Consider the following 12147-nt stretch of genomic DNA (forward strand, 5'->3'; position numbering starts at 1 on the left):
CTGCACCCAGTGTGAACACCAGTGCAGTGGCTGGATCAGTGAAGGACAGATGGCAGGGCTGTTGCCCAATGTGTGGCTTCAGTCTCTGTCAGCTCTCCAGAGACCAGTTTCTCAACCGGAGCGGCCGCCAGATCAGCCTGAGACGCAGTGATCAGCATCATACCATCCACTAATTGTGAAACAAGACCAATGTGGCACAAGGTTACAGTACACATCTGATGACTGCACAGATGGGGTCAAAAAGTTTATCACAGATATAAACAGCTGAGTGAGTAAAGATTAGATAAAGTTTTCATTGTGAGCAAGGAGGCACTGTGAAGTCGCAATGTGAGGGAGGAGCAAGAGACGAGGTGTTAAGAAATGTTCAATCCGATTCTTCATCTTAATTTGCATCAAAAGGCAATGCTGAGTTCATGTGCTAGATTGTTTTATTCAAGTCCGTGCAGCAGTTTATGAGAAAATGTCTTGTGATGATTAGAAAGCAATTAAACACAGTTCTGGATCCAGGCCTCCAGCTTTCTTTGAAACAACAAGGAAATTTAGTTAGCCTGGATGCTTCCTGCCACAGCTTCATCTTTATTTTAATTTACACGACTCTGCTATTAAAACAAATCTAATTACAATAAATGTAATATTCCACATCCACATTCTTCTTTTAAGACACATTTCCTTAAAGTTCCCCCCAAAAGTTTGGTATCTCTCTCTCTCTATTTGCTTGTGTCTGAGCTGCTCTCGTCATCCCACCACTAAGTTCTTGGGACAAACAGTAAACCTCAGGCTCTGCCTGTTGTCTGGAGATGTAGAGGAGGAGTTTATATATTTTCCTGAAAGCCTGTGTCATGGAGAACTGTGCTCTCTCTGTCCACTGTGATGAATGGGCTCCTTCCTTGACTATTATTACTTTACTTTTATTGTGAACAAGCAAAAGTGAGATACAATAAATTCCTGCACCTCCTGAGCTCAGTGAGGTAGATATTCCACATGTTGACGTGTCCTCGACAAAGACACGAAACCCCAGCTTGCAACAGAAACAAAATGTAAGTTGCTTTGGACAAAAGTGTAACAATAGAAACTGTTGTTCCGCTGACTCTTGGTTAAATGACTTACTATGGTGACTTCCAGCGAAACTCTGGATGAATTAAGTCTAGTTCTATATGTGATTCTGTTGTGGCAGAGGCACACCAAAACCAGTAACAGTAATGTTTATCTGATTGAAAGATCTAAATAGTTTAAATGCCACTGATGGTCTCATACCTCAGACCACTGACCCACTTGGACACTTGGAGCCACAAATTTGAACCTAAATTTGGTTAAAGACACCAGCAAATGAAAAAGTGCCATTTAAATAGCACCTCTCTTGTCTCTCCCTTGTCTCTCTCTTGTGCACTCAAAGGTCCAGGTGAGCTGACCAGGAGGGAAGAGGCTGAGTCTGGTGGTGCTGGAGTCCAGATAATGGTGCACGGTGTCAGTGCTCCCATTCATAGCCAGTCCCAAACTGAAGTCCAGCAGAGGATGAACCCCTCTAAAACACCATCACACACCACCAAGACCAGCAGACCTGGAGCCCCTGGAAAGATGAGTAAGATCCGAAACTACAATGTAAAAGACTGACACACACATGTAGGACAGTCTGTCAGTGTACTGGTCATGTCCCACTCAGCCTGTGACAACTGTTCAAACCTTCTGTGGCTCTGGAGGAGCTTTGTTAAGTCTGATGACATCAGGGTTATCTCAGCCACATAACAGAAAGTCTGCATTACAAGCTAGAGGCGTGGAGTTAGAAAAGGGGGTTCTAATGAAAACACTGTTTTATTGAATGTTTTTTATTGAAGATGGATCCATGCTAGGAACAAGAGTTGCTCTGGTACCAATACTAGTATCAGAAATGCCTCAGATACTGCCCAAAATACTGGAATGGGTATTGGCCAGTGCATGAGTCTATGCACCGATCTGATTCTACATAATTTATTAATAAACTTTACAGTTTCACACCCAGATAAAATGCCAGTTTTCCAGGAAATCAATTCTTTTTCACTACTGTTCAGCCAAAGGCAACTACCGTTTTAGAGTGGTCAATAGTGTAACGTTCCACCAATAAAAGGGCAATGTGTAAAGTATGCAAGGCTTTAATTTCAAGGGGCAGTACTATTGTCAGGACAACTAGTGTAGGATGTGTTATTTAATCCTAAACTCCTTTTTTAATGACTGACAGTTGACTTAGATAATAAAAGAAAGATTCTATGGCATTCATGTATCCAGTCATGTTTTACAAAGCGTTTAACCTGAGCCATACAACAATGACAGCAATCATATCACATCCACACAGGGTCAGTAGCATACAGCTGTTAAAAATATTTTTAACACAATTGTTTTGGATCAGTACTCGATATTGGCCGATGCATAAGTTCAAGTGTCGGAATTGGGTTGGAAAAAATGGTATCGGAACATCTCTACAAGGAACTGAAAGTCAGGATTTCTTGATTTGTAACATTATTTCATAAGTTTTTTATGTAATTACAGCTTCCTCTAAATGATCGCGAAGCGCTTAAAGAGAAATGCACTCCAAATTAAGAAATGCTACAAACAGAAAAACACTAAATTCTTAATTGTATTTTCAGAGTATCAGAGCTCATGTGTCTGAGCAGTTAAAGACCACAATAAAATAGACTTTATTGTGTATAATTCTATTTTTAAATGTATTCTTCAAGGCCATTTTGTATGTTTCATTGCCCTGTAATAACAGTTCCAACATTTATTATTCAAATTGTCTTGTTTCATTGATTGAACTCAGTGGCTACACATGCAAATCTGACTGTGACTCATCAGAGAAAAGATGCTAATGTTGCCCACAAAGTCCAGTAAAGTTGCTAATGCAGCCTTGACTAAAGATATGGTGCCTGGGCAGCTCATGGTTAAAGCACAGATCATGGAGTGCAGCTTTGTTGGATGTCATCTTCAATCTCTCTCTTCACTCATTTCCTCTCATCTCTTATGGAAGCATACAGACGATGAAAGCTCTGAGAAAGCACAAACCAGGAACAAACTAGGAACTATAACAGAATAAGAAAGTCAAACCAATTTCTCTGAGATCAGTGGTTAAAGAAGACATTCACTCAGTCAGCTTGGCATTCAAAGAACTAACTTTTGCGGTGATAAATCGACCAACAGAGTTTTAGAAACATTCTGTTAAAGGGTTTTTACCCTCAACAGTAAGAAGAAAATATGTTTTAAGGAATTTAGAATTAAAAAGTTTAAGAAAATAAGGAAAAGATATGTTTAATTTCCACTTCCTTCTAAAGTAAATGAGGCTAACTTATTTTAAATTTTTAAATGAGATTTATCCAACAAACTAATTCTTAAGACTGAGATTAGATTTTAATGTGAATACCTGTGTATTTTGTGAAAGGGAAATTGAATGTTTGGAACATTTTTCCACTAGGAAACAATGTCCTGTTTTACTGGAGTGATGTGGAGCTGTCACCCTTCACTATGAAGACAGTCACTTTTTGAAAACAGGAATTTGGACTTTGGAATCATCTTGTTACTCGGAACTTACTTTTTTATTCATGAATATAGTTTTTAAAGACTAAAGTCAATTAAGAAGAATGTGTTAAAATTTCTAAAGAACTGTAAGTTGTTAAAGAAGAAAGGTCTTACATTGTTTTCATTACTAGATGTGTTCAAGCTCATTTGAGGTAAGACACACCTACTACCTGAGCCTCGGGTTGGAGAGGCTGGACTCGGAGCCTACAGGTGGATGTGGATGGAGATGGAGATGGGGCCCTTGAAATGTTGACAGCAGTAGTAGCAGCAAGTAGCAGCATCATTTGCATGAGCAGTTTGGCAGCAGGCATGCAGCTACAGAATGAGCACAACACGGAGACTTAAATACACCGCCATGATTAAGAGGGTGCGTTGGTTGTGTGTTGCAGTGGTAGGAGCATGTCATGTGAATGTAGCAGCAGACTCCTGCTGAGCTGCCTGAACTAGCAGGTCCCTTCATTTCTGTGATTTTGCATTCCGGCTAATTTACTTTTATTAAACAATATGGGCTATGAACTTAATTTATATTAAATATATTAACTGAAATTCATTTCTATAAAATATGTTCTAAAAATATGTTTAGTGAACAATATGTGCTATAAGATTTATTTCTACTAAAAAATATGGGCTATGCAGTTCCATTTATTATTATTTATTACAATTATGTATTTATTATTATTAATTTAATATCCATAAAGAAACCGTTTAAACTGAAATCTTGTACTTGCTGTCCATCACTGTTTGTCAAACAGTCTATAAATAAAGCTTCCTGTCTGCTTCAGTTATTGATCACAGGATCACCGTGTGCTTTTACAGCCCGTTATCACTGCACTGCAACAGTAGGTCAGCGATATGAAGAAAACCCCTGTTTCCTGAGCACATCATGCTATGTGAAATTATGAACTCCAATAACCCCAAGAAGTCAGACGAGCTTTCCTGGCTACGTCATCATCGGGGCCCCGCCCCTTAATCACCCTATCTCGCAACAGTACCCTCCCATCGCTCCTGATTGGATTAAACCTCACACCTCCGCCCCGCAATTGGCTGATTCACATGCTATCCAGGATGCTTAGATGTGTGTACCCACGTGTGCCGAAACCGGTTTACACTTTCACATTCACTGTGAAGCTAAATGCTAAACATGAACTTGACGGTCCACAGGCTGGGTGAGAGTGGGAAGAGACGCTTGACTAAGTTGTAGTCCTTAGATTGTCAAAACACAGTCGCTGATGTGTGTCAATAAAACACAATATTATTAAATTCCACATTATAAGTTATTCGTAAATATTCATAACAGGACTGGACATAAAGGAAATACTTTATTAAACACTACAAAATAAAATGGTACTGATGTCCAGTGGACTACATTAGTGCTAAACCATCCATCCATACATGCAGGGTTCAGGGTGCTGCAACCGGGGGAGAACACACCTGGACCGAAGCATACTCACGTTCATACCTGTCTACGGTTAATTTGAGACAATCAAAAAGACATATCATAAAAGGTAGAGCTGGGTTGTTACGATCCAGTTGCAACTACTTTAAGGAAAAGATATCAGTTGAGTGTAGTCAAATATCTTCACACATATCTTTCTTTCTCCATCTTGAAGAGAAACGAACACCTTTCTCGTCATTTTGTCATATGATGCTGCAGCCAGCAGTCTGGTCGTCCGTCGGGGTGTGGGGCAGGGATGGGGATGAGGATGGGGGGGGGGCGACGGGTAAGAGGAGAGTGAGTTTGAACTCCAGTAACCCCATCTCAACATTAAATTTTTTTTCTCTCTCCGTGACTACGGGGGCGTTCAACGAATTACTCCATCACTGGCTGGATCCGAGAGCCCTGCCTCTTTTCTCATTGGACTGCGCGGCCAAGCCAAGCTGTCAGCCCATGTGGCGTGGCCAGACAGAATGTGAGACATTTAAATTCATCAGAGAAAAAAGATTCACTGGAGCACCGAGCCCAACGTTAACCTTACAGAGGCAGCCTTTCCTTCCTCCACCCGCACTCACAGTGAGAGAGGCACTGCCGTGGACCATCGTAGTGCAGCTAACTAACGGAGCTAACGGAGAGACTACATGACATACAGGCGCTAACGTTTCACCAAGCGGCTCGAGTTAGTGACTGTTTTTTCGGGGACATCATACATAGGTAAGTTGGCTAACGGTTATTAGCTTAGCGTCCTCACTGCCATTATGCGTGACTGTATCTTTTATCCGGAGACAGGACAGAAAGGATAAGCTAAGTTTAACGCTGTAAAAACCTGTTCATTGCTAACTGCTATTAATACCGGATTGTGACTGTGTTACATTAAAATAAGAAACCCCTCCTTTAATTAACGGTATGACTAGACATTTTTGCTTTATTTAGCTAACTTCGATATTACGCTTGTAAGCTACATATCACCACGCAGCTTTTATTTCCTTTACTTGAAACTTAAACTTCATTGTTTGTTTTCTTCCTCTTGATGGAGATAATAGATTCTGGTGGCTCATATTCAAGCCCAAATTAATCATTATTCTACAGTATTATTTGACGTATCCCCAAAATATTATTAGTAACTTGCATGAAAAATAGACAAAGATTGGTTTATGTGCCCCAACACCACACTTTGAGGACAGCACTCAAATGATGACTCTAGCTATTAAAATGCCAGTATTCACTGTAACGTATAGTCCAACTGTTTAACAACCTGTTTGGAAAGGGTGTAACCAATGGTGCCACTGCTATTGTTTTCTTGTCTTGCCCAGATTTCAGAATCTTGTTCATCATCAGCCTCAGTGTTTGACATCTGCATTCATTTTAGGCTTCTGCATGGATAAAACCAGCCTGGTTAAAATAACCCCTTAACTCCAACTGGAGTACTGTGTAGTAGTTGTTTTGGCTGCAGTAAATACTAGGGGTCTGTTATTATTGTTGTTGTAACAGTGATGGCTGGCAGATTCTGCCCTGCTGGATACTAATAATAAGCCATGATTAACACCCTGGGGACAGGCTTCTGACCAGCGTGACAGCCTGCAGCTCACTGAGGTCACCTGCCACCCTTGACCTTACCTGCACACACTCAAGTGCCAGGGTATCTGGAGAATGAATGGCAGACCATTATATTGAGATAAAAAAAGAACTTCACTTCCCTCTTGTACACTGACTGGTACAAGAGTCTCTGTGGCTACAACATGTCAGAGTTGATCCAAATGACATGAAAACACTGGAATAAATTCAGAGTAGTTTGCTCACTTTAACATTGTGGTTGAGGAACTGTCAGGCAGTCCACCATCTTTCTTTCCAACCACATTGCCAGCTTTGTTTGTCCACAGGGCTCAAAAGTAATATAAGTTAACTTAAAAATATTTGTCACCAATTAAACATCAAAATAATATAATTAACTAAGAATTATTTTGAAATAGCACATAATGTATAAAAGTGTAGTATTGAGCTTTTTTGCATATCACAAATTAAAATGTAGTTTGAATATAAAAAGTAGAAACAAAACACTGTGAATGAGCCTATTTTAATGTGTAGATGTGACATTCTCATGTCAGGTGGAGCATGATATAAAGGATGTATTTTCATAACGTTTGTCCTTGCAGTGAGACTGTGAGTGCACCATTAAGAATCTGGAACTGGAGGTAACTGGTGCCAACAGTGCAATCCAGGAACAAGTTTGTCTTCTTCACCTAGTGGAAGAGGATTAGATGGTTGCCTGCAGAGGAGTGATGGAGTTTGGCATTTGTCGTCATTGTGTTTCCACTTTCAGGTTCTTCTCCGTCAGTGCTATGTGACAAGTCAGGTCTTGTTGTGAGGTGCTGTTGGATGAGCTAAGCACTTTAATATTCACAATGTTAGGGCTGATGGGAATGCAGACAGTCGTCCACGTTGAATAGAATTTGATTTGATGTTGAACACAGCGGAGGTGGCTGAGGTGGGGAAGGCACGGTTCACAGAGTGCTGAGTAATTGTACGGTTTGTGTGTTGACTAGGCCAGCATGAAGCTAGCATATAGTCTCCTAATGCCGGGAGTCATGTGTAGGGTGTTAGTGTGATCTAGGTCAGGTAAAGCTAGATATTGTACCGAAGGTGCTACGTTAGGTTTAATCCCAGGCCATTGTATCATGCAGCCCAAATCCTTTCAGCTACTGAGCTACAGGCTGTCATACTCTTGACTGTCCTGCTTCTGCCTGGGTTCACAGTCTGACTCTCATGACCTGCATTTGTTGATGTGTTTGTCTACTTTTTGTTGTTGAACTTAGTTCGAATTTATGGAATCAGATTTTACCAGTGAAAACAGAAAATGTATTTTATATTTCTTAGCCAACCCCAAATGTTTGGCCTTGTCACCCCTCCTGAAAAGTGGTCTAGAAACTGCTACCCATCCTCTGAGACCACTAGAAGACAGGCTTCTTTCTACTTTTATTGATGGGAGTCTTGCTTTCTGTGTTCAGCAAATGTTCTATCTGTGAGGGAGTTGCTTTTCTATCTCTCAGGGAACTAAGCTTGCTGTATTCATCCTCTGATGGTGTGGTGAGTTTTGGTCTGCCTCATTGTGCTTTGTATACAACTGATCCATTCTGCAAAGTGTTTTATAGTTCATGCTCTGCCCCCTTAGAAACCTTTAGTCCAGCCTTGAGTTGATGCTGAGAAAGCCCCTCTTTGTTTGGAATAACTATTTGACTTCTGACACTTTCACTTAGTTCTGGTGCCATTTTCTCACCATCACAATGCTGCTTAATAAGCAGTGATATGTTTGAAACTTGAGGCACAGTCTTATTTATAACAGGTGAACACTGGCGGCAGGTTGAGTTACTTCATGGTTATTTGGAAAGGATGCAACTCGAGGAAATCTCAACTTTTGTACAAAGAAGTGAAGTTGGTTTCTTCTTCATGTTAAATGACATAACTTTTGATTTTCATTGGTATTTTCAATGTGGTCTGTGTGGATAGATAGATAGATAGATAGATAGATAGATAGATAGATAGATAGATAGATAGATAGATTGATGGCACCCTTGATGGAAGTGTCACTGGACATCAGTGCAGATTTATTTTGCATGACCACCCTTAATCATGTGATTGAGTAAACATCTCTCTCTGGATGGGAGGGAGTGTGCTCTCCCAGGATGACAATGCCCCCATCTGCTTGTTTGACATTAATGTTAATCATGCTCTGTGAATGAACAGCACCGAAGCTGTTCTGGAGGTTTGTGTCAGAGCAACACTGTACTAAAGACTACAGCTGAACAATTCATTGACATATTATTGAAATTGCACAATGGCCAAGTGTAATATACAAATCCAATTTTTTATAAAAGGTCACAACATCCTATTATAAGCAAGAGTGGCACTTAAAAATCCCTTATCTTGCAATGTTGAGGAATAGTTATAAAAAAAATTCCTGGAATCCGCCCCCTTAACCTGAGCCACACCAAAATTTAACAGGTTCTTCCCTCGCTCATGCTCCATCTGTCTAACAGGTTTGGTGCAAATCGGTTGAGTACTTTTTTCATAAACCTGCTGACAAACATAATGAAGCATTGTGGTGGTACATAGCTGCCCTGGCCTCCCAGCCATCATATTCCCCAGATATAAGGGAACATGCTTGTTTGGTACAAACCCCAGCAAAAATCACATCATCATTTTCATATTGTTTTGTGAAAATGAAATTCAGAAATTCACACCAAAATCGTGGAAGGTTTTTTGCACATCGCTCAGCCCTTTTAAAGACTCTGATATACTCCCAGAAACACATGGACAGCCAATGTGAACACAGCTCTTTAAGCATGTGCAGTCAGTGTATACAGTCTGCACGCACCCATGCAGACCATTGTTACATGACTCCACAGGGGCCCCTCGGCTACCCAGACACAGTATAATTTGAGTTTAAGACACACAAGAGCAGTTAGTGCTGTTTGTGTCACTCAGAGATGTTTTGTCTCATCTGAAGCTTCCACTGTAGCTTTACTCATTATTATCTTCTGGGAACTGCCACAGTCACTTCTACCAATGTCTCCTCCAAAGCTGAAATGAATTTTAGGCTTTTGTTTGCCTTGTACCAGTTTTTAGAAGAAGAAGAGAAGTATTTTTTTATTGAGTCATTACGCATAACGCAGTAAACAAACAGTATAGACAGCAATAAAAAAAGAAGAGTCAACGGTCTATGTATTGAGTAGTGACTGAACAAGCTAAGGCCGAAGCAAAGGCTACATTCTTATCAGTTTTAGCTACCCGCCAAAAAGAAAAGAAAACGTTTCACACTTGTAACCATCAGAAACACCTCTGCAAACCGTTCTTATGAAAACCTTAAGCAAATTACACATTTTAAAATTTATATGTATATCTCCTTTTAATTCCTTGTAATAATATTTGCTCTACTGTATTGGAAAAACACTTATGTACACAGTCTGGAGTGACTTTGATTTAGCTCTCAACATTGTTTTATAATATACAAAATCATTGAATTTCATAGCATGGGAATTTAGAAACAATGGATTAGTGTGATCATAGTGACTAGTCTTTTAACATTACAGTTGCATCATAGTGATTTTTTTATTTCCGTCTGTATGAAAAAGGGGTTCATGTGAGGGGAACGTTCAGACGACGTGTTGATGTGTGTACAGTGTGTTTCGAGGGAAGGAGTCAGAGGATTATGGCAGGATGCCTGCTCTACACCAAGGTGGAGATACTTGCTTTAATGTAGGGTAACACTCTCCCAAGCTGCCAGCTGATTGGTTGATGTGTCCGGTCATGCTGACATGAAAAGGCCTGGCCTAGAAACAAGGAACAAAGGCCAAGATACACACACACACACACACACACACACACACACACACACACAGAATTCAACATGGATCTGCTCATGTACACAGAATAGTCCATCAGCAGACTACATTGTCTACTCTAAGTGCTCTTTCATGCATGCTCAGAGGGACTCCTGTCTAAACCCGCCACTCATCTCTCACCACTGAAACATGTTCGCAGTGAATTATCACTGCGACATTTGAAGTTTCATATTTCATGTTTTGTTGTGATTAAGAATTTAATTTGGCTTTTCCCATCAACTGACTTCATCATTTGTACAGTGTATTAGAGATGACATGTGACTGCCAGTTGTGCGTGCATTCACTGAACCACCTCTCCTCAGTATCACCTGACTAAGAAGCCACACATCCATTCAGACAGTAAAATTCTTTTTCTAAGAATTACCTAAAATCCCCACTGAGGGTATTTTAAAAATTGTAAACTTTTTCTATTACTTAAAAAAAGTATTTAATGGGTTTCTTTTCTTTTCTACATAGATACTGTGCAGAATGATAAGGAGCCAGCCGGATTTGTGTTGTTTGTGTTAAACTCATTTCACAAAAACAATCTGTGAGCACTGCAAATAGTGGCAGCAGTGGTGCGCAAGTTGCAAATTAATTTTGTGCTCTATGGAGAAAAGCATCCCTGGTTGAATTGAAATTGAAAATCATATTGTCAATTGTGATACAACTCAGGATTTCAGTTAGTCATTTTTGCATTTTCATTTTCACAGAAAAAATATAAAAATGATGATGATGATGTGATTTTTGTCGGTCTTTGTACCAAAAAATGTTTCTTTACATCTGCAGAATATGATCTGTAGGCCGGGGCGTCTCTGTAGCACCACAGTCCTTCTTTTATGGTCTTTTGTGACCCATTTTTACCTTTTATCAAAAACATTTCAGCTCCTACTTATTTGAATATTGCATTTGGCCATATTGCGATTTTGATAATATTTCGACTAATTGTTCAGTCCTATTGAGGACTTGATTTCCACCTGATTGGCTCAGCCAATATAGTATTCATTAGTCTTGGGCTGATATTTGATAATATATTCGATAATATCGAATATTACAGTGTTTTTGTGCAGTTTTGCAGTTTTGCAGTCTGCTCTGATGCCAACCCACCCTCGTTTCACTACATTGTACCTTGTGACAAATAAAACATTGAACTGCTGTTTAGTGGCAGCGTCACTTATACCTGAAACATGTTGTTGACAAACCTCTTTCTCACTCTGTTCACAGTGATTCAGCATGGATGAGATAGTCATAGCAGGCATATCGGGCCGTTTGCCCGAGTCCAACAATCTGGAGGAATTCTGGGAAAACCTTATCAATGGTGTGGACATGGTGACAGAGGACAACCGGCGGTGGACACCAGGTGAGACCCCACATGAAGCTGGATTTGAGTGACTGTTCAGGGTCAGAAATGCAGAGAATTGGTTGATGAAAAGCACATGGTCAACACACAACAACACAAACACAAACAGCAGCTACAGGATGATAGGATTGGGATTTTCTGTGTATTTTGAGTAGAGATGCTATGTTTATTTATTTATTTATATTTTTGTCTACATCACGCTGCTGGGCATCTTTTGACTCAGAGCAATCGGACCTGATTTTACCTGGTGAAATATACTCGCATGGTTTGGCAAAGTACAGGCGGGGCAGGAAATATAATGGGTGGGGTTGTTAACTGCAGGACTAGCATGGTTATCAGGCTAACAGGAGCGGCCCAAGTTTCTAATTATACAGCTTTTTGTCACTGTGCATCACACAGAAGTGAACTGTGGTCTGCCTCCAACATTACTG

The 12147-nt window shown here is 40.1% G+C and overlaps 2 protein-coding genes across 3 annotated transcripts in view; both read left to right on the top strand.

Moving 5' to 3' along the window:
* Positions 1-4324, top strand: part of ccdc57 (coiled-coil domain containing 57) — a 34590-nt gene extending 30266 nt beyond the window's left edge. For both annotated transcript variants that reach the window (XM_023418985.2, XM_023418986.2), the window contains exon 19: positions 1394-4324. In XM_023418985.2, coding sequence (XP_023274753.1) covers positions 1394-1611 — 218 coding nt within the window. In that variant the 3' untranslated portion in view covers positions 1612-4324. The remainder of the gene's footprint in view (positions 1-1393) is intronic.
* Positions 4325-5438: 1114 nt separating this feature from the next.
* The window catches only part of fasn (fatty acid synthase), a 34621-nt gene continuing 27912 nt past the window's right edge, over positions 5439-12147 (top strand). The window contains exons 1-2 of the mRNA XM_023418865.2: positions 5439-5692; positions 11581-11716. Coding sequence (XP_023274633.1) covers positions 11590-11716 — 127 coding nt within the window. The 5' untranslated portion in view covers positions 5439-5692; positions 11581-11589. The remainder of the gene's footprint in view (positions 5693-11580; positions 11717-12147) is intronic.

This window comes from Seriola lalandi, unplaced genomic scaffold (genome assembly GCF_002814215.2).
Source record: "Seriola lalandi dorsalis isolate HSWRI2012SDOR001 ecotype SW California unplaced genomic scaffold, Sedor1 jcf7180002054585, whole genome shotgun sequence".
Lineage (NCBI taxonomy): Eukaryota > Metazoa > Chordata > Actinopteri > Carangiformes > Carangidae > Seriola > Seriola lalandi.